Source organism: Oncorhynchus mykiss, unplaced genomic scaffold (genome assembly GCF_013265735.2).
Source record: "Oncorhynchus mykiss isolate Arlee unplaced genomic scaffold, USDA_OmykA_1.1 un_scaffold_299, whole genome shotgun sequence".
In the NCBI taxonomy this organism is placed as follows: Eukaryota; Metazoa; Chordata; class Actinopteri; order Salmoniformes; family Salmonidae; genus Oncorhynchus; species Oncorhynchus mykiss.
In genome coordinates this window covers 112501-138010 of record NW_023493749.1, presented here as the reverse complement: position 1 = coordinate 138010, position 25510 = coordinate 112501, and the positions used below count along the sequence as shown (strand labels likewise).

The window sequence follows — 25510 nt, the reverse complement described above, 5'->3', positions numbered from 1 at the left end:
TCAGTACATTACCTAGACAACATACACCTGTATAGTCAGTACATTACCTAGACAACATACACCTGTATAGTCAGTACATTACCTAGACAACATACACCTGTATAGTCAGTACATTACCTAGACAACATACACCTGTATAGTCAGTACATTACCTAGACAACATACACCTGTATAGTCAGTATATTACCTAGACAACATACACCTGTATACTGTATAGTCAGTACATTACCTAGACAACATACACCTGTATAGTCAGTACATTACCTAGACAACATACACCTGTATAGTCAGTACATTACCTAGACAACATACACCTGTATAGTCAGTACATTACCTAGACAACATACACCTGTATAGTCAGTACATTACCTAGACAACATACACCTGTATAGTCAGTACATTACCTAGACAACATACACCTGTATAGTCAGTACATTACCTAGACAACATACACCTGTATAGTCAGTACATTACCTAGACAACATACACCTGTATAGTCAGTACATTACCTAGACAACATACACCTGTATAGTCAGTATATTACCTAGACAACATACACCTGTATAGTCAGTACATTACCTAGACAACATACACCTGTATAGTCAGTACATTACCTAGACAACATACACCTGTATAGTCAGTATATTACCTAGACAACATACACCTGTATAGTCAGTACATTACCTAGACAACATACACCTGTATAGTCAGTACATTACCTAGACAACATACACCTGTATAGTCAGTATATTACCTAGACAACATGCACCTGTATAGTCAGTACATTACCTAGACAACATACACCTGTATACTGTATAGTCAGTACATTACCTAGACAACATGCACCTGTATAGTCAGTACATTACCTAGACAACATACACCTGTATAGTCAGTATATTACCTAGACAACATACACCTGTATACTGTATAGTCAGTACATTACCTAGACAACATACACCTGTATAGTCAGTATATTACCTAGACAACATACACCTGTATAGTCAGTACATTACCTAGACAACATACACCTGTATAGTCAGTATATTACCTAGACAACATACACCTGTATAGTCAGTATATTACCTAGACAACATACACCTGTATAGTCAGTATATTACCTAGACAACATACACCTGTATAGTCAGTATATTACCTAGACAACATACACCTGTATAGTCAGTATATTACCTAGACAACATACACCTGTATAGTCAGTATATTACCTAGACAACATACACCTGTATAGTCAGTATATTACCTAGACAACATGCACCTGTATAGTCAGTATATTACCTAGACAACATACACCTGTATAGTCAGTACATTACCTAGACAACATACACCTGTATAGTCAGTACATTACCTAGACAACATGCACCTGTATACTGTATAGTCAGTACATTACCTAGACAACATGCACCTGTATAGTCAGTATATTACCTAGACAACATACACCTGTATACTGTATAGTCAGTACATTACCTAGACAACATGCACCTGTATACTGTATAGTCAGTACATTACCTAGACAACATGCACCTGTATAGTCAGTATATTACCTAGACAACATGCACCTGTATACTGTATAGTCAGTACATTACCTAGACAACATGCACCTGTATAGTCAGTATATTACCTAGACAACATGCACCTGTATACTGTATAGTCAGTACATTACCTAGACAACATACACCTGTATAGTCAGTATATTACCTAGACAACATACACCTGTATAGTCAGTACATTACCTAGACAACATACACCTGTATAGTCAGTACATTACCTAGACAACATACACCTGTATAGTCAGTACATTACCTAGACAACATACACCTGTATAGTCAGTATATTACCTAGACAACATACACCTGTATAGTCAGTATATTACCTAGACAACATGCACCTGTATAGTCAGTATATTACCTAGACAACATACACCTGTATAGTCAGTATATTACCTAGACAACATACACCTGTATAGTCAGTATATTACCTAGACAACATACACCTGTATAGTCAGTATATTACCTAGACAACATACACCTGTATAGTCAGTATATTACCTAGACAACATACACCTGTATAGTCAGTATATTACCTAGACAACATGCACCTGTATAGTCAGTACATTACCTAGACCACATACACCTGTATAGTCAGTATATTACCTAGACAACATACACCTGTATACTGTATAGTCAGTATATTACCTAGACAACATACACCTGTATACTGTATAGTCTGTATATTACCTAGACAACATACACCTGAATAGTCAGTACATTACCTAGACAACATACACCTGTATAGTCAGTACATTACCTAGACAACATACACCTGTATACTGTATAGTCAGTACATTACCTAGACCACATACACCTGTATAGTCAGTACATTACCTAGACAACATACACCTGTATAGTCAGTATATTACCTAGACAACATGCACCTGTATAGTCAGTATATTACCTAGACAACATACACCTGTATAGTCAGTATATTACCTAGACAACATACACCTGTATAGTCAGTATATTACCTAGACAACATACACCTGTATAGTCAGTATATTACCTAGACCACATACACCTGTATAGTCAGTACATTACCTAGACAACATACACCTGTATAGTCAGTATATTACCTAGACAACATACACCTGTATAGTCAGTACATTACCTAGACAACATACACCTGTATAGTCAGTATATTACCTAGACAACATGCACCTGTATAGTCAGTATATTACCTAGACAACATACACCTGTATAGTCAGTACATTACCTAGACAACATGCACCTGTATAGTCAGTATATTACCTAGACAACATACACCTGTATACTGTATAGTCAGTATATTACCTAGACAACATACACCTGTATAGTCAGTATATTACCTAGACAACATACACCTGTATAGTCAGTATATTACCTAGACAACATACACCTGTATACTGTATAGTCAGTACATTACCTAGACAACATACACCTGTATACTGTATAGTCAGTATATTACCTAGACAACATACACCTGTATAGTCAGTATATTACCTAGACAACATGCACCTGTATAGTCAGTATATTACCTAGACAACATACACCTGTATAGTCAGTACATTACCTAGACAACATGCACCTGTATAGTCAGTATATTACCTAGACAACATACACCTGTATACTGTATAGTCAGTATATTACCTAGACAACATACACCTGTATAGTCAGTATATTACCTAGACAACATACACCTGTATAGTCAGTATATTACCTAGACAACATACACCTGTATACTGTATAGTCAGTACATTACCTAGACAACATACACCTGTATACTGTATAGTCAGTATATTACCTAGACAACATACACCTGTATAGTCAGTATATTACCTAGACAACATACACCTGTATAGTCAGTACATTACCTAGACAACATACACCTGTATACTGTATAGTCAGTATATTACCTAGACAACATACACCTGTATAGTCAGTATATTACCTAGACCACATACACCTGTATAGTCAGTATATTACCTAGACAACATACACCTGTATAGTCAGTATATTACCTAGACAACATGCACCTGTATAGTCAGTATATTACCTAGACAACATACACCTGTATACTGTATAGTCAGTACATTACCTAGACAACATGCACCTGTATAGTCAGTATATTACCTAGACAACATACACCTGTATACTGTATAGTCAGTACATTACCTAGACAACATGCACCTGTATAGTCAGTACATTACCTAGACAACATGCACCTGTATAGTCAGTATATTACCTAGACAACATACACCTGTATAGTCAGTACATTACCTAGACAACATACACCTGTATAGTCAGTACATTACCTAGACAACATACACCTGTATAGTCAGTATATTACCTAGACAACATACACCTGTATAGTCAGTACATTACCTAGACAACATACACCTGTATAGTCAGTACATTACCTAGACAACATACACCTGTATAGTCAGTATATTACCTAGACAACATACACCTGTATAGTCAGTATATTACCTAGACAACATACACCTGTATAGTCAGTATATTACCTAGACAACATACACCTGTATAGTCAGTACATTACCTAGACAACATACACCTGTATAGTCAGTACATTACCTAGACAACATGCACCTGTATAGTCAGTATATTACCTAGACAACATACACCTGTATAGTCAGTACATTACCTAGACAACATACACCTGTATAGTCAGTACATTACCTAGACAACATACACCTGTATAGTCAGTACATTACCTAGACAACATGCACCTGTATAGTCAGTATATTACCTAGACAACATACACCTGTATACTGTATAGTCAGTACATTACCTAGACAACATACACCTGTATAGTCAGTATATTACCTAGACAACATACACCTGTATAGTCAGTATATTACCTAGACAACATACACCTGTATAGTCAGTATATTACCTAGACAACATACACCTGTATAGTCAGTATATTACCTAGACAACATACACCTGTATAGTCAGTACATTACCTAGACAACATGCACCTGTATAGTCAGTATATTACCTAGACAACATACACCTGTATACTGTATAGTCAGTACATTACCTAGACAACATACACCTGTATAGTCAGTACATTACCTAGACAACATGCACCTGTATAGTCAGTATATTACCTAGACAACATACACCTGTATAGTCAGTACATTACCTAGACAACATACACCTGTATAGTCAGTATATTACCTAGACAACATACACCTGTATACTGTATAGTCAGTACATTACCTAGACCACATACACCTGTATAGTCAGTACATTACCTAGACAACATACACCTGTATAGTCAGTACATTACCTAGACAACATACACCTGAATAGTCAGTACATTACCTAGACAACATACACCTGTATAGTCAGTACATTACCTAGACAACATACACCTGTATAGTCAGTACATTACCTAGACAACATACACCTGTATAGTCAGTACATTACCTAGACAACATACACCTGAATAGTCAGTACATTACCTAGACAACATACACCTGTATAGTCAGTACATTACCTAGACCACATACACCTGTATAGTCAGTATATTACCTAGACAACATACACCTGTATAGTCAGTACATTACCTAGACAACATACACCTGTATAGTCAGTACATTACCTAGACAACATACACCTGTATAGTCAGTACATTACCTAGACAACATACACCTGTATAGTCAGTACATTACCTAGACAACATACACCTGTATAGTCAGTATATTACCTAGACAACATACACCTGTATAGTCAGTATATTACCTAGACAACATACACCTGTATACTGTATAGTCAGTACATTACCTAGACAACATGCACCTGTATACTGTATAGTCAGTACATTACCTAGACAACATGCACCTGTATAGTCAGTATATTACCTAGACAACATACACCTGTATAGTCAGTACATTACCTAGACAACATACACCTGTATAGTCAGTATATTACCTAGACAACATACACCTGTATAGTCAGTACATTACCTAGACAACATACACCTGTATAGTCAGTATATTACCTAGACAACATACACCTGTATAGTCAGTATATTACCTAGACAACATACACCTGTATAGTCAGTATATTACCTAGACAACATACACCTGTATAGTCAGTACATTACCTAGACAACATACACCTGTATAGTCAGTATATTACCTAGACAACATACACCTGTATAGTCAGTATATTACCTAGACAACATACACCTGTATAGTCAGTATATTACCTAGACAACATACACCTGTATAGTCAGTATATTACCTAGACAACATACACCTGTATAGTCAGTATATTACCTAGACAACATACACCTGTATAGTCAGTATATTACCTAGACCACATACACCTGTATAGTCAGTACATTACCTAGACAACATACACCTGTATAGTCAGTACATTACCTAGACAACATACACCTGTATAGTCAGTACATTACCTAGACAACATACACCTGTATAGTCAGTATATTACCTAGACAACATACACCTGTATAGTCAGTATATTACCTAGACAACATACACCTGTATAGTCAGTATATTACCTAGACAACATACACCTGTATAGTCAGTATATTACCTAGACAACATACACCTGTATAGTCAGTATATTACCTAGACAACATACACCTGTATAGTCAGTACATTACCTAGACAACATACACCTGTATAGTCAGTATATTACCTAGACAACATACACCTGTATAGTCAGTATATTACCTAGACAACATACACCTGTATACTGTATAGTCAGTATATTACCTAGACAACATGCACCTGTATAGTCAGTATATTACCTAGACAACATACACCTGTATAGTCAGTACATTACCTAGACAACATGCACCTGTATAGTCAGTATATTACCTAGACAACATGCACCTGTATACTGTATAGTCTGTATATTACCTAGACAACATACACCTGTATAGTCAGTATATTACCTAGACAACATACACCTGTATAGTCAGTATATTACCTAGACAACATACACCTGTATAGTCAGTATATTACCTAGACAACATACACCTGTATAGTCAGTATATTACCTAGACAACATACACCTGTATAGTCAGTATATTACCTAGACAACATGCACCTGTATAGTCAGTACATTACCTAGACAACATACACCTGTATAGTCAGTATATTACCTAGACAACATACACCTGTATAGTCAGTATATTACCTAGACAACATACACCTGTATAGTCAGTACATTACCTAGACAACATGCACCTGTATACTGTATAGTCTGTATATTACCTAGACAACATACACCTGTATAGTCAGTATATTACCTAGACAACATACACCTGTATAGTCAGTATATTACCTAGACAACATGCACCTGTATAGTCAGTACATTACCTAGACAACATACACCTGTATAGTCAGTATATTACCTAGACAACATACACCTGTATAGTCAGTATATTACCTAGACAACATACACCTGTATAGTCAGTACATTACCTAGACAACATGCACCTGTATACTGTATAGTCTGTATATTACCTAGACAACATACACCTGTATAGTCAGTATATTACCTAGACAACATACACCTGTATAGTCAGTATATTACCTAGACAACATACACCTGTATAGTCAGTACATTACCTAGACAACATGCACCTGTATACTGTATAGTCTGTATATTACCTAGACAACATACACCTGTATAGTCAGTATATTACCTAGACAACATACACCTGTATAGTCAGTATATTACCTAGACAACATGCACCTGTATACTGTATAGTCAGTATATTACCTAGACAACATACACCTGTATAGTCAGTATATTACCTAGACAACATACACCTGTATACTGTATAGTCAGTATATTACCTAGACAACATGCACCTGTATACTGTATAGTCTGTATATTACCTAGACAACATACACCTGTATAGTCAGTATATTACCTAGACAACATACACCTGTATAGTCAGTATATTACCTAGACAACATACACCTGTATAGTCAGTATATTACCTAGACAACATACACCTGTATACTGTATAGTCAGTACATTACCTAGACAACATACACCTGTATAGTCAGTATATTACCTAGACAACATACACCTGTATACTGTATAGTCAGTACATTACCTAGACAACATACACCTGTATAGTCAGTATATTACCTAGACAACATGCACCTGTATACTGTATAGTCAGTACATTACCTAGACAACATACACCTGTATACTGTATAGTCAGTACATTACCTAGACAACATACACCTGTATAGTCAGTATATTACCTAGACAACATGCACCTGTATACTGTATAGTCAGTACATTACCTAGACAACATACACCTGTATAGTCAGTATATTACCTAGACAACATACACCTGTATAGTCAGTATATTACCTAGACAACATGCACCTGTATACTGTATAGTCAGTATATTACCTAGACAACATACACCTGTATAGTCAGTATATTACCTAGACAACATACACCTGTATAGTCAGTATATTACCTAGACAACATACACCTGTATAGTCAGTATATTACCTAGACAACATACACCTGTATAGTCAGTATATTACCTAGACAACATACACCTGTATAGTCAGTATATTACCTAGACAACATACACCTGTATAGTCAGTATATTACCTAGACAACATACACCTGTATAGTCAGTATATTACCTAGACAACATACACCTGTATAGTCAGTACATTACCTAGACAACATACACCTGTATAGTCAGTATATTACCTAGACAACATACACCTGTATAGTCAGTACATTACCTAGACAACATACACCTGTATAGTCAGTACATTACCTAGACAACATACACCTGTATAGTCAGTACATTACCTAGACAACATACACCTGTATAGTCAGTATATTACCTAGACAACATGCACCTGTATAGTCAGTATATTACCTAGACAACATACACCTGTATAGTCAGTATATTACCTAGACAACATACACCTGTATAGTCAGTATATTACCTAGACAACATACACCTGTATAGTCAGTATATTACCTAGACAACATACACCTGTATAGTCAGTATATTACCTAGACAACATACACCTGTATAGTCAGTACATTACCTAGACAACATACACCTGTATAGTCAGTATATTACCTAGACAACATACACCTGTATAGTCAGTATATTACCTAGACAACATGCACACACAGCAGAAAAGTTGACACGGAGAAATGCAGTGCACATTGACACACACTCAAACATCACCTGCATAACAAACAGGGCAAACACACACACACACACACACACACACACACACACACACACACACACACACACACACACACACACACACACACACACACACACACACAGAGAGCGCAGCACCACATAAACAAAGAGATTGCAGAAATACAGGTGGAAGAAAAGCTCCTATCTCTGCCTCCTCTGAGAGCCAATCAGAAACCTCCTATCTCTGCCTCCTCTGAGAGCCAATCAGAAACCTCCTATCTCTGCCTCCTCTGAGAGCCAATCAGAACGACAAATTCAACAGATGCAAAACAAAGATACTGATGGAGCGAAAGTTACTCCAATTCCCTTCCTCCCTCACCTCTCTTCTTTTCCCCTCCCCTACTCTCCCTCCCTCCCTCCCCCCCTCCTCTCCCTTCGCTTCTCCTCTCCCCTCCCCTCCCTCCCCTTGCTCCCTCCCTCCTTCTCTGCCTGCCTCCCTCCCTCCCTCCCTCCTTCTCTGCCTGCCTCCCTCCCTCCTTCTCTGCCTGCCTCCCTCCCTCCCTCCCTCCTTCTCTGCCTGCCTCCCTCCCTCCCTCCTTCTCTGCCTGCCTCCCTCCCTCCCTCCCTCCTTCTCTGCCTGCCTGCCTCCCTCCCTCCCTCCCTCTCCCTTATTTGCTCCCCTCTTCTCCCTCCCTCCTCTCCTCTCCCTTTCACCCCTCTCTTCTCTCCTCCCTCACACTCCCCTCTTCTTCTCTCATCCCCCCTCTTCTTCTCCCCTCCCTCACCTCTCCCTCCCTCCTCACCTCTCCCTTTACTCACCTCTCTTCTTCTCCCCTCCCCTCCTCTCCATTTCTCCCCCTCTCTCAATTCCTCTAACTTCCTTCCTCACATAACTTTTTTATCTTTCCCTTCCTCTCTACCCCCCTCCCCCTCTCCCCTCCCCCCATCGCTCCACCTGAGCTACAGTGAGAATATTGAATGAAAGGCCCTGCCAGCGCGTGTGTGTCAGCTAGCCAGTCAGTCACCCAGGGAGAGAGAGGAGAGAGCAGCCCAGCCAGAGGCTTTGATCCCTGGGTGTGATGACAGGGCCTGGGGCCTGGAGGGCTGGAGCTGCCGGAGAGATCTTCCACTGATTTCTGTCTATCTATTTTATCTACCATCTATAATCCTGTCCTGTCTATGTGACTGATGTTAATGTTGAACAGAGATGCATCTATAATCCTGTCCTGTCTATGTGACTGATGTTAATGTTGAACAGAGACACATCTATAATCCTGGCATGTCTATGTGACTGATGTTAATGTTGAATAGAGATCCATCTATAATCCTGTCCTGTCTATGTGACTGATGTTAATGTTGAACAGAGATGCATCTATAATCCTGGCCTGTCTATGTGACTGATGTTGAACAGAGATCCATCTATAATCCTGTCCTGTCTATGTGATTGATGTTGAACAGAGATCCATCTATAATCCTGTCCTGTCTATGTGATTGATGTTGAACAGAGATCTATAATCCTGTCCTGTCCATGTGACTGATGTTGATGTTGAACAGAGATCCATCTATAATCCTGTCCTGTCTATGTGACTGATGCTGATGACTTACAAAGCTTTGGGATTTTTTACAACTTTATTATTTGTCATTATTGACTATATATTCATCCTATACCTTCAGAACCAGGTACTGCAGTGACACCTCTTGCACGGAGAAGCAGTGTCTTGGACCACGGCACCAGTCGGGAGCTACCCCTTGACCTATTCAACATTTTGTTGTGTTACATCATGAATTCAAAATGGATTAAATGATTTTTTCCCCTCACCCATCTACTCACAATACCCTATAATGACAAAGTGAAAATTGTTTTTTGAAATTTTAGAAAGTTCATTGAAAGTGAAACACAGAAATATCTCATTTACATAAGTATTCACACCCCTTAGTCAATACTTTGTAGAAGCACCTTTGGTAGCGATTAAAGCTGTGAGTCTTTCTGGGTAAGTCTCTAAGAGATTTCCACACCTGGATTGAGCAACATTTACCAATTATTATTTTCAAAAAATTTCGAACTCTGTCAAATGGCTTGTTGATCATTGCTAGACAACCATTTTCAGGTCTTGCCATAGATTTTCAAGTAGATTTAAATCAATACTGTAACTCGGCCACTCAGGAACATTCACTGTTTTCTTGGTAAGCAACTCCAGTGTAGATTTGGCCTTGTGTTTTAGGTTACTGTCCTACTGCAAGAAATGTGGCAAAGCAATTCAGTGTTGTAAACAGGATGCATGTTTTGGAAAATGTTTCATTCTGTACAGACTTCCTTCTTTTCACTCTGTCATTTAGGTTAGTATTGTGGAGTAACTACAGCGTTGTTGATACCATCCTCAGTTTTCTCCTATCACAGCCATACAACTCAGTAACTGTTGGGCTCATGGTGAAATCCCTGAGTGGTTTTCCTTCCTCTCCAGCAACTGAGTTAGGAAGGGCGCCTGTATCTTTGTAGTGACTGGGTGTATTGATACACCATCCAAAGTGTCATTAATAACTTCACCATGCTCAAAGGGATATTCAGTGTCTGCTTTTTTTTTTTGTACCCATCTACCAATAGGTGCCCTTCTTTGCAAGGCATTGGAAAACCTATCTGTTCTTAGTGGTTGAATCTGTGGTTGAAATTCACTGCTTCGACTGAGGGACCTTACAGATAATTGTATGTGTGGGGGTACAGAGATGAGGTAGTCATTCAAAAATCATGTTAAACTCTATTATTAGAGTAGTCCATGCAACTTATTATGTGACTAGTTATGAACATTTTATTCTTGAACTTAAAAAAAACGTAAACATTTCGAAAAACATAATTCCACTTTGACATGATGGGGTATTGTGACATTATGGGGTATTGTGACATTATGGGGTATTGTGACATTATGGGGTATTGTGACATTATGGGGTATTGTGACATTATGGGGTATTGTGACATTATGGGGTATTGTGACATTATGGGGTATTGTGACATTATGGGGTATTGTGACATTATGGGGTATTGTGACATTATGGGGTATTGTAACATTATGGGGTATTGTGACATTATGGGGTATTGTGACATTATGGGGTATTGTGACATTATGGGGTATTGTGACATTATGGGGTATTGTGTGTAGAACAATGATACAAAATGTCAATTTATTTCATTTAAAATTCAGGCTGTAACACAACAACAACAAAGTTAAGGGGTTTGAATAATTTGTGAAGGCACTGAATCCAACCCTATCTTATCTTATTTATCCAATATATCATATCCCATCCATCCTATTCTATCATATCCATCCTATCCAATCTATCCTATTCTATCCCATCCATTCAATCGATCCTATCTAATCTTATCCAACCTATCCTATCCAATCCATCCTATCTATTCATCCCATCTTTCCTATCCAATCCATCCTATCTATCCCATCTGTCATATCCTATCCAACCTATCCTATCCTACCCATCCTTATCCAATATATTATCTCCTATCCAATTTATCCTATCATATCTATCCAATCCTATCCAATCTATCCCATCCAATCCTATCCAATATATCCTATCATATTCATCCTATCCATCCTATCTATCCTATCCTATCTAATCTCTCCTATCCATCCTATCCTATCTCATCTATCCTATCCTATCCAATCTATCCTATCCTATCCAATCTAGCCTATCCTATCCCATCTATCCTATCCTATCTCATCTATCATATCCAATCTATCCAATCCAATCCATCCTATCTAGCCTATCCTATCCCATATATCATATCTCATCTATCCAATCCCATCTATCCTATTCCTATCTTATCCTATCTCATCTATCATATCCAATCCATCTATCTATCATATCATATCTCATCTATCCTATCCAATCTATCCTATCCAATCAATTCTTTCTATCCCATCTATCCAATCCCGTCTATCATATCCAATCTACTCTATCTAATCCCATCCTATCCAATCCATCCTATCCCATCTATCATATCTCATCTATCATATCTCATCTATCCTATCCAATCAATTCTATCTAAACCATCTATCCAATCCCATCTATCATATCCACCTACTCTATATAATCCATCCTATCCTATCTATCCTATCCAAAACATTCTATCCTATTATCCATCTATCCAATCTTGCATCTATTCCACACCATTTTCATTCTCTGTTATTGTCATGTCTGTATCTGGTATCTCATCTATCCATCTATTCCACAACATTTTCACTCTCTGTTATTGTCATGTCTGTATCTGGTATCTCATCTATCCATCTATTCCACACCATTTTCACTCTCTGTTATTGTCATGTCTGTATCTGGTATCTCATCTATCCATCTATTCCACAACATTTTCACTCTCTGTTATTGCCATGTCTGTATCTGGTATCTCATCTATCCATCTATTCCACACCATTTTCACTCTCTGTTATTGCCATGTCTGTATCTGGTATCTCATCTATCCATCTATTCCACACCATTTTCACTCTCTGTTATTGCCATGTCTGTATCTGGTATCTCATCTATCCATCTATTCCACACCATTTTCACTCTCTGTTATTGTCATGTCTGTATCTGGTATCTGATATTCTTCAGTATTATTCAGGCAAGGTGATATTGACACGTGATATTGACAATGTTTTTGTCCTTGAGCGATGTGTGTGTCTGAGGTTGTGATTCCTTGTGTGTGCGAGTGTGTGTGTGTGTGTGTGTGTGTGTGTGTGTGCGTTTGCGCATGTCCTTATGTGTGTCTTTGTGTGTGTGTGTGTGTGTGTGTGTGTGTGTGTGTGTGTGTGTAGTTGTGAGTCCTTGTGTTCCAGGCCTTTTGTAGACACACAAAGTAATTCTTGTATTTTTCTGGGAATCTAATTCACATGTCTTTGAGCTGGACTCTGGGGTACAAGATCATGTTCAAGGAATCTACCTTCAGATGCTGTCTATTTCACAGTCCATTTCAGACAATGCACTAACTCCCATAGAATTGTTTGTGTGTGTGTGTGTGTTATTGTGTACATGTGTGTGTGTGTGTGTGTGTGTGTGTGTGTGTGTGTGTGTGTGTGTGTGTGTGTGTGTGTGTGTGTGTGTGTACCTGTGCAGGGTCGACATCATTGAGCATCACTATGGAGGTACTGTGGTAATCCAACACCAGCCTCCAGAAATCCTTCACTGTGTTGGGCAGAGGATGTTGGGTCACAATGAACGCTGACGGCTGCTTATAACTCTACATGAGGCAAGAGAGAGGTAGAGAGAGAAAAAGAGAGAGAGGGATGGATGGGGTAGGGAGAGAGAGGGATGGAGGGGGTAGAGAGAGAGGGGGATGGAGGGGGTAGAGAGAGAGGGGGATGGAGGGGTAGAGAGAGAGGGATGGAGGGGGTAGAGAGAGAGAGGGATGGAGGGGGTAGAGAGAGAGGGATGGAGGGGGTAGAGAGAGGGGGATGTAGGGGGTAGAGAGAGGGGGATGGAGGGGGTAGAGAGAGGGGGATGGAGGGGTAGAGAGAGAGAGGGATGGAGGGGGTAGAGACAGAGAGAGGGATAGAGGGTTAGACAGAGAGAGGGATGGAGGGAGAAAAAGAGATACATGAATTCCATAGACGTACCATATACCAGTGTCTGTGTGTGTGAGTGTGTGAGTATGTGTGTCTGTGTTAGTGGGAATGTGTGTGTGTGTTAGTGTGTGTTAGTGTGTGTTAGTGTGAGTGTGTGTGTGTGTGTGTGTGTGTTAGTGTGAGTGTGTGTGTGTGTGTGTGTGTGTGTGTGTGTGTGTGTGTGTGTGTGTGTGTGTGTGTGTGTGTGTGTGTGTGTGACATACGTCCATAAGAGCAGCGTTGATGTAGTTGGAGCTCTCTCCGTCGATGGTGATGAGGAAGGGCAGACAGCGGTCAGGAGGAAGAACATCCATACAGCGGTTCTTCTCGTGGTTCCTGGGGAGCAGGGCGATACTACAGTCCTCCACCCGCAACGTAGGAGTCACCATGTTCAGAGTCTGGAGAGAGAGACAGTAGAGGTTACAGTGGGTTACAGGGCGATACAGTGGGTTACAGGGTGATACAGGGCGATACAGTGGGTTACAGTGGGTTACAGGGTGATACAGTGGGTTACAGTGGGTTACAGGGTGATACAGTGGGTTACAGGGGGTTACAGTGGGTTACAGTGGGTTACAGGGTGATACAGTGGGTTACAGGGGGTTACAGTGGGTTACAGTGGGTTACAGAGCGATACAGTGGGTTACAGGGTGTTACAGGGTGATACAGTGGGTTACAGTGGGTTACAGAGCGATACAGTGGGTTACAGAGCAATACAGTGGGTTACAGGGTGATAGAGTGGGTTACAGTGGGTTACAGAGCGATACAATGGGTTACAGAGCGATATAGTGGGTTACAGAGCGATACAGTGGGTTACAGGGGGTTACAGGGTGATACAGTGGGTTACAGGGGGTTACAGAGCGATACATTGGGTTATAGTGGGTTACAGAGTGATACAGTGGGTTACAGAGCGATACAGTGGGTTACAGAGCGATACAGTGGGTTACAGGGGGTTACAGGGTGATACAGTGGGTTACAGGGGGTTACAGAGCGATACATTGGGTTACAGAGCGATACAGTGGGTTACAGAGCGATACAGTGGGTTACAGGGGGTTACAGGGTGATACAGTGGGTTACAGGGGGTTACAGAGTGATACATTGGGTTACAGAGCGATACAGTGGGTTACAGAGGGATACAGTGGGTTACAGGGGGTTACAGGGTGATACAGTGGGTTACAGGGGGTTACAGAGCGATACATTGGGTTACAGTGGGTTACAGAGTGATACAGTGGGTTACAGGGTGATACAGTGGGTTACAGGGCGATACAGTGGGTTACAGTGGGTTACAGGGTGATACAGTGGGTTACAGTGGGTTACAGGGTGATACAGTGGGTTACAGGGTGATACAGTGGGTTACAGTGGGTTACAGGGTGATACAGTGGGTACAGGGTGATACAGTGGGTTACATGGTGATACAGTGGGTTACATGGCGATACAGTGGGTTACATGGCGATACAGTGGGTTACATGGTGATACAGTGGGTTACAGGGTGATACAGTGGGTTACATGGTGATACAGTGGGTTACAGGGCGATACAGTGGGTTACATGGCGATACAGTGGGTTACATGGTGATACAGTGGGTTACATGGTGATACAGTGGGTTACAGGGCGATACAGTGGGTTACATGGTGATACAGTGGGTTACAGGGCGATACAGTGGGTTACAGGGTGATACAGTGGGTTACATGGCGATACAGTGGGTTACAGGGTGATACAGTGGGTTACAGGGCGATACAGTGGGTTACATGGTGATACAGTGGGTTACATGGTGATACAGTGGGTTACAGGGCGATACAGTGGGGTTACATGGTGAAACAGTGGGTTATAGGGTGATACAGTGGGTTACAGGGTGATACAGTGGGTTACATGGCGATACAGTGGGTTACATGGCGATACAGTGGGTTACAGGGTGATACAGTGGGTTACATGGCGATACAGTGGGTTACATGGCGATACAATGGGTTACATGGTGATACAGTGGGTTACATGGCGATACAGTGGGTTACATGGCGATACAGTGGGTTACATGGTGATACAGTGGGTTACATGGCGATACAGTGGGTTACATGGCGATACAGTGGCTTACAGGGTGATACAGTGGGTTACATGGCGATACAGTGGGTTACAGGGTGATACAGTGGGTTACAGGGTGATACAGTGGGTTACAGGGTGATACAGTGGGTTACAGGGCGATACAGTGGGTTACATGGCGATACAGTGGGTTACAGGGCGATACAGTGGGTTACAGGGTGATACAGTGGGTTACAGGGTGATACAGTGGGTTACATGGTGATACAGTGGGTTACAGGGTGATACAGTGGGTTACAGGGTGATACAGTGGGTTACAGGGTGATACAGTGGGTTACAGGGTGATACAGTGGGTTACATGGTGATACAGTGGGTTACAGGGTGATACAGTGGGTTACAGGGTGATACAGTGGGTTACAGGGTGATACGGTGGGTTACAGGGTGATACAGTGGGTTACAGTGTGATACAGTGGGTTACAAGGTGATACAGTGGGTCCAGGGTGATACAGTGGGTTACAGGGTGATACAGTGGGTTACAGGGTGATACAGTGTGTACAGGGTGATACAGTGGGTTACAGGGTGATACAGTGGGTTACAGTGTGATACAGTGGGTTACAGGGTGATACAGTGGGTACAGGGTGATACAGTGGGTTACAGGGTGATACAGTGGGTTACAGGGTGATACAGTGTGTACAGGGTGATACAGTGGGTTACAGGGTGATACAGTGGGTTACAGGGTGATACGGTGGGTTACATGGTGATACAGTGGGTTACAGGGTGATACAGTGGGTTACAGGGTGATACAGTGGGTTACAGGGTGATACAGTGGGTTACAGGGTGATACAGTGGGTTACATGGTGATACAGTGGGTTACAGGGTGATACAGTGGGTTACAGGGTGATACAGTGGGTTACATGGCGATACAGTGGGTTACAGGGCGATACAGTGGGTTACATGGCGATACAGTGGGTTACATGGTGATACAGTGGGTTACATGGTGATACAGTGGGTTACAGGGCGATACAGTGGGTTACATGGTGATACAGTGGGTTACAGGGCGATACAGTGGGTTACAGGGTGATACAGTGGGTTACATGGCGATACAGTGGGTTACAGGGTGATACAGTGGGTTACAGGGCGATACAGTGGGTTACATGGTGATACAGTGGGTTACATGGTGATACAGTGGGTTACAGGGCGATACAGTGGGGTTACATGGTGAAACAGTGGGTTATAGGGTGATACAGTGGGTTACAGGGTGATACAGTGGGTTACATGGCGATACAGTGGGTTACATGGCGATACAGTGGGTTACAGGGTGATACAGTGGGTTACATGGCGATACAGTGGGTTACATGGCGATACAATGGGTTACATGGTGATACAGTGGGTTACATGGCGATACAGTGGGTTACATGGCGATACAGTGGGTTACATGGTGATACAGTGGGTTACATGGCGATACAGTGGGTTACATGGCGATACAGTGGCTTACAGGGTGATACAGTGGGTTACATGGCGATACAGTGGGTTACAGGGTGATACAGTGGGTTACAGGGTGATACAGTGGGTTACAGGGTGATACAGTGGGTTACAGGGCGATACAGTGGGTTACATGGCGATACAGTGGGTTACAGGGCGATACAGTGGGTTACAGGGTGATACAGTGGGTTACAGGGTGATACAGTGGGTTACATGGTGATACAGTGGGTTACAGGGTGATACAGTGGGTTACAGGGTGATACAGTGGGTTACAGGGTGATACAGTGGGTTACAGGGTGATACAGTGGGTTACATGGTGATACAGTGGGTTACAGGGTGATACAGTGGGTTACAGGGTGATACAGTGGGTTACAGGGTGATACAGTGGGTTACAGGGTGATACAGTGGGTTACAGGGTGATACGGTGGGTTACAGGGTGATACAGTGGGTTACAGTGTGATACAGTGGGTTACAGGGTGATACAGTGGGTACAGGGTGATACAGTGGGTTACAGGGTGATACAGTGGGTTACAGGGTGATACAGTGTGTACAGGGTGATACAGTGGGTTACAGGGTGATACAGTGGGTTACAGTGTGATACAGTGGGTTACAGGGTGATACAGTGGGTACAGGGTGATACAGTGGGTTACAGGGTGATACAGTGGGTTACAGGGTGATACAGTGTGTACAGGGTGATACAGTGGGTTACAGGGTGATACAGTGGGTTACAGGGTGATACGGTGGGTTACATGGTGATACAGTGGGTTACAGGGTGATACAGTGGGTTACAGGGTGATACAGTGGGTTACAGGGTGATACAGTGGGTTACAGGGTGATACAGTGGGTTACATGGTGATACAGTGGGTTACAGGGTGATACAGTGGGTTACAGGGTGATACAGTGGGTTACAGGGTGATACAGTGGGTTACAGGGTGATACAGTGGGTTACAGGGTGATACGGTGGGTTACAGGGTGATACAGTGGGTTACAGTGTGATACAGTGGGTTACAGGGTGATACAGTGGGTACAGGGTGATACAGTGGGTTACAGGGTGATACAGTGGGTTACAGGGTGATACAGTGTGTACAGGGTGATACAGTGGGTTACAGGGTGATACAGTGGGTTACAGTGTGATACAGTGGGTTACAGGGTGATACAGTGGGTACAGGGTGATACAGTGGGTTACAGGGTGATACAGTGGGTTACAGGGTGATACAGTGTGTACAGGGTGATACAGTGGGTTACAGGGTGATACAGTGGGTTACAGGGTAAAAAAAAAAAAGCTTCATTCAACAGTTTTATTTGAACCCTAAATGGTTCTTCAGTAGATTACTAAGAAAAGCTCATCCATTGTTTAAAAATGGCCTTTTTGCCTTTGTGCAGATTGCCAGGTCTCATTTTCGATTAATTGAAAATTACACGTTTTTTTCAAAGTATCTCTCTTTTTCAAACAAGCATTGCAGAGCTGGCTACAATTTCAATTTCATCCCCCTGAAAAGATAGAACGAATATTACAACACATATTATGGCTGAACTCAACTGTGCTGGTTGATAAAATACCTGTATTTGTGGGAAAGATGTTTGAAAAGGGTATTTTGTTTTTAAATGATATTGTAAATTGGAATGGTAGAGTTATGTCCTTCATGGAGTTATCAGAATTGTACGGGAAGGTCTGCATAATCCAAGAGTACAACCAATTGATTACAGTAGTGTAGTGTTTGATAGTGTCTTGATGCTGTAGTGTTTGATAGTGTCTTGATGCTGTAGTGTTTGATAGTGTCTTGATGCTGTAGTGTTTGATAGTGTGTTGATGCTGTAGTGTTTGATAGTGTGTTGATGCCGTAGTGTTTGATAGTGTGTTGATGCTGTAGTGTTTGATAGTGTCTTGATGCTGTAGTGTTTGATAGTGTCTTGATGCTGTAGTGTTTGATAGTGTGTTGATGCTGTAGTGTTTGATAGTGTCTTGATGCTGTAGTGTTTGATAGTGTGTTGATGCTGTAGTGTTTGATAGTGTCTTGATGCTGTAGTGTTTGATAGTGTCTTGATGCTGTAGTGGTTGATAGTGTCTTGATGCTGTAGTGTTTGATTGTGTCTTGATGCTGTAGTGTTTGATAGTGTCTTGATGCTGTAGTGTTTGATAGTGTCTTGATGCTGTAGTGTTTGATAGTGTGTTGATGCTGTAGTGTTTGATAGTGTGTTGATGCCGTAGTGTTTGATAGTGTGTTGATGCTGTAGTGTTTGATAGTGTCTTGATGCTGTAGTGTTTGATAGTGTGTTGATGCTGTAGTGTTTGATAGTGTCTTGATGCTGTAGTGTTTGATAGTGTGTTGATGCTGTAGTGTTTGATAGTGTCTTGATGCTGTAGTGTTTGATAGTGTCTTGATGCTGTAGTGTTTGATAGTGTGTTGATGCTGTAGTGTTTGATAGTGTCTTGATGCTGTAGAGTTTGATAGTGTCTTGATGCTGTAGTGTTTGATAGTGTCTTGTTGCTGTAGTGTTTGATAGTGTCTTGATGCTGTAGTGTTTGATAGTGTCTTGATGCTGTAGTGTTTGATAGTGTGTTGATGCTGTAGTGTTTGATAGTGTGTTGATGCTGTAGTGTTTGATAGTGTCTTGATGCTGTAGTGTTTGATAGTGTCTTGATGCTGTAGTGTTTGATAGTGTCTTGATGCTGTAGTGCTTGATAGTGTCTTGATGCTGTAGTGTTTGATAGTGTCTTGATGCTGTAGTGTTTGTCCTTCGTGTTCTAATACTTTAATGTTACCCCTTCCTTGTGTTTTTTGAAAATAAAATAATTATAAAAAAATATATTAAAAAAATACAAAGAACAGCTCAAATAAGCAAAGAGAAATGACAGACCATCATTACTTTAAGACATGAAGGTCAGTCAATACGGAACATTTCAAGAACTTTGAAAGTTTCTTCAAGTGCAGTCGCAAAAACCATCAAGCGCTATGATGAAACTGGCTCCCATGAGGACCGCCACAGGAAAGGAAGACCCAGAGTTACCTCTGCTGCAGAGGATAAGTTCATTAGAGTTACCTGCACCTCAGATTGTAGACCAAATAAATGCTTCACAGAGTTCAAGTAACAGACCCATCTCAACATCAACTGTTCAGAGGAGACTGCGTGAATCAGGCCTTCATGGTCGAATTGCTGTAAAGAAACCACTACTAAAGGACACCAATAAGAAGAAGAGACTATCTTGGGCCAAGAAACACGAGCAATGGACATTAGACTGGTGGAAATCTGTCCTTTGTTCTGATGAGAACAAATTTGAGATTTTTGGTTCCAACCGCCGTGTCTTTGTGAGACGCAGAGTAGGTGAACGGATGACCTCCACATGTGTGGTTCCCACCGTGAAGCATGGAGGAGGAGGTGTGATGGTGTGGAAGTGCTTTGCTGGTGACACCGTCTGTGATTTAATTAGAACTCAAGACCCACTTAACCAGCATGGCTACCACAGCATTCTGCAGCAATATGCCATCCCATTTGGTTTGCACTTCGTGGGACTATCATTTGTTTTTCAACAGGACAATGACCCAAAACATACCTCCAGGCCGTGTCAGGGCTATTTGACCAAGGAGGAGAGTGATGGAGTGGTACATCAGATGACCTGGCCTCCTCAATCACCTGACCTCAACCCAATTGAGATGGCTTGGGATGAGTGGGACCGCAGAGTGAAGGAAAAGCAGCCAACAAGTTGGGGAAGCAAAATACCTTATATAGACCGGTGTGAGGCTTTTTAAATCGTGTCCAATCAAATGAATTTACCACAGATGGACTCCAGTCAAGTTGTAGAACCATCTCAAGGATGATCAATGGAAACAAGATGCACCTGAGATCAATTTCATGTCACAAAACAAAGGGTCTGAATACTTACGTAAATAAGGTCTTTTTTTTTTAACTAGATTTTTTTAAATAAATTAGCAAAAATGTATTACAACCTGTTTTCACTTTTGTCATTATGGGATATTGTGTGTAGATTGATGAGAATTATTATTATTTTTTAAATCAATTTTAGAATAAGGCTGTAAAGTAAGAAAATGTGGAAAAATGCAGTGTAAATGCGTCCGTGTAGGACACTCGACTTGCTGGCCCAAATGAGGAAGGATCACAATGGAACACATTCTCACCCGGAACTCCTCTTTGATCTGGGAGGAGTTGGTCTGGGGGTCCAATCGGTTCATTTCATAGTAGACCGAGCGCAGCTGATTGGCTGGAATGGTGGTGTCACCACAAAGACACGCCTCCAAGATGGCGTCGTGGATGAAGACATATTGCTCCTGGAAAAAGCAGAAAGATGGACACAACGGGACAATATCAAACAACAGACAATCAGCACACAGAAAGAGATGGAAATTACCAGAAAGTTAGAATGGGAAATGAAACATGTACTTTAATAGGGCCTATATAATAGGGTCTATATAATAGGGTCTATATAATGGGGCCTATATAATAGGGCCAATATAATAGGGCCTATATAATGGGGTCTATATAATAGGGTCTATATAATAGGGTCTATATAATGGGGTCTATATAATGGGTCTATATAATAGGTTCTAAATAATAGGGTCTAAATAATAGGGCCAATATAATAGGGCCTATATAATGGGGTCTATATAATAGGGCCAATATAATAGGGTCTAAATTGAGACCGATAAATTAATCTAAAAAAAATAAGCACAATCCCCTGTTCACCTTAAAGTAACGGAGAACAGAGCAGAAGGGCATAACAGGTTCACTCCAATCCCCACCACTCACCGACCCAGCGCAGCACAGCGCAGCGTAGCCAACCAACCAACCCCCCTCCCCCTCTTCCCCCCTCTCCCCCCCCCCCCCCCCCCCCCCCCCCTATATCCACACACCCAGCCGGGTAGACGGCCACAGCTTAAGGCTTGACGTAAACCCGTTGTGACGTGACATTTTAGATGAACGGTCCGCTGTCACTTCGGGACCAATACCTACGACAGTGAGGTCACTGATTAATAGATGCCACACGTGACACGATGATGTCATCTAACGAGCAGCCAGGAGGTGTTTTAGAACCTCGTTAGTGAGCCTGAGTGTTCTATTCCAAACTTTAACCTTAAAGATGGAATCCGCAGCAGTAGGGAGAAATAGAGCCACAGGCCGGTCAACACCACCACCCCTACCACCGCCACCCCTACCACCACCACCACCACCACCACCACCACCCCTACCACCACCACCACCACCACCCCTACCACCACCACCACCCCTACCACCATCCCTACCACCACAACCACCACCACCACCCCTACCACCATCCCTACCACCACAACCACCACCACCACCCCTACCACCACCACCACCACCACCCCTACCACCACCACCACCCCTACCACCATCCCTACCACCACAACCACCACCACCACCCCTACCACCACCACCACCACCCCTACCACCACCACCACCACCACCCCTACCACCACCACCACCCCTACCACCATCCCTACCAGCACCACCACCACCACCCCTACCACCACCACCACCCCTACCACCATCACCACCACCACCACCACCACCCCTACCACCACCACCACCACCACCCCTACCACCACCACCACCCCTACCACCATCCCTACCACCACAACCACCACCACCATCCCTACCACCATCCCTACCACCACAACCACCACCACCACCCCTACCACCACCACCACCACCACCCCTACCACCACCACCACCCCTACCACCATCCCTACCACCACAACCACCACCACCACCCCTACCACCACCACCACCACCCCTACCACCACCACCACCCCTACCACCATCCCTACCACCACCACCACCACCACCCCTACCACCACCACCACCCCTACCACCACCACCACCCCTACCACCATCCCTACCACCACAACCACCACCACCACCCCTACCACCATCCCTACCACCACCACCACCACCACCCCTACCACCACCACCACCACCACCCCTACTACCACCACCAACACCCCTGCCACCGCCACCCCTACCACCCCTACCACCACCACCGCCACCCCTACCAGTGTTGTGCAGCGTGGTAACATTAGGCTCTTCTATCGCGCGTGCAAATATGCCGGGAGGGGGGGGGGGGGGGGGCTGTGTTCATTATTTTCAGTAACTTCTTTGTTGTTGTAATATTACAAATGGTGGCTGTTTCAACTTTAAAGGTTCTGGGCTGGCGTGGTTACACCTGGTCTGCGGTTGTGATGTTGGAGGTGGCTTATGGTGGAGAAATTTACATTCAATTCTCTGGCAACAGTTCTGGTGTACATAACTGCAGTCAGCATGCCAATTACACGCTTTATCAACATTGTGGCATTGTGTTGTGAGGCAAAACTGCACATTTTAGAGTGGCCTTTCAATGTCCCCAGCACAAGGTGCACCTGTGTAATGATCATGCTGTTAAATCAGTTTCTTGATATGCCACACATGTCAAGTGGATGGATTATCTTGGCAAAGGGAGAAATGCTCACTAGCAGGGATGTACACACATTTGTGCACAAAATCTGAGAGAAATAAGCTTTTTGTGCGTATGAAACATTTCTGGGATCTTTTATTTCAGGGACCAACACTTTACGTGTTGCGTTTATATTTTGGCTCAGTACATATAAAAAAAAACTAAGTGTTTCTTGCAAATGTGAATTTCCACAGACAGACAGAAGCAGCGAGTCTGAAAGGCAGTGGGTGGGGGGTTAGGAACCGAGTCAAAGAAGAAAAACACCTGAGAGGTATTAACCCACACATTCCCCCCCACTCTACCCTACACCACCCTACCCTACACCACCCTACCCTACACCACCCTACCCTACACCACCCTACCCTACACCACCCTAGACTACACCACCCTACCCTACACCACCCTACAGCTACCTCACCCTACCCTACACCACCCTACCCTACACCACCCTACCCTACACCACCCTACCCTACACCACCCTAAAGCTACCTCACCCTACCCTACACCACCCTACCCTACACCACCCTACCCTACCCCACCCTACCCTACCCCACCCTACCCTACACCACCCTACCCTACACCACCCTACCCTACCCCACCCTACCCTACCCCACCCTACCCTACACCACCCTACCCTACACCACCCTACCCTACACCACCCTACCCTACACCACCCTAAAGCTACCTCACCCTACCCTACACCTTCCTACCCTACACCACCCTACCCTACACCACCCTACAGCTACCTCACCCTACCCTACACCACCCTACCCTACCCCACCCTACCCTAAACCACCCTACCCTACACCACCCTACCCTACACCACCCTAAAGCTACCTCACCCTACCCTACACCTTCCTACCCTACACCACCCTACCCTACACCACCCTACAGCTACCTCACCCTACCCTACACCACCCTACCCTACCCCACCCTACCCTACACCACCCTACCCAACACCACCCTAAAGCAACCTCACCCTACCCTACACCACCCTACCCTACACCACCCTACATCTACCTCACCCTACCCTACACCACCCTACCCTACACCACCCTACCCAACACCACCCTACCCTACACCACCCTACCCCTACACCACCCCACCCTATCCCTAGCCCCCCTCCCTACCCTACACCACCCCACCCCACCCCACCCCACCCCTACACTA

At 42.8% G+C, this 25510-nt stretch overlaps 1 protein-coding gene across 1 annotated transcript in view; it reads right to left on the bottom strand.

Moving 5' to 3' along the window:
- LOC110514305 (receptor-type tyrosine-protein phosphatase mu) overlaps positions 1 to 25510 on the bottom strand; it is a gene marked incomplete at its 5' end in the record, with an annotated part of 150323 nt that overhangs the window by 45090 nt on the left and 79723 nt on the right. The window contains 3 exons of the mRNA XM_036973728.1: positions 13868 to 13999; positions 14588 to 14761; positions 22008 to 22157. Coding sequence (XP_036829623.1) covers positions 13868 to 13999; positions 14588 to 14761; positions 22008 to 22157 — 456 coding nt within the window. The remainder of the gene's footprint in view (positions 1 to 13867; positions 14000 to 14587; positions 14762 to 22007; positions 22158 to 25510) is intronic.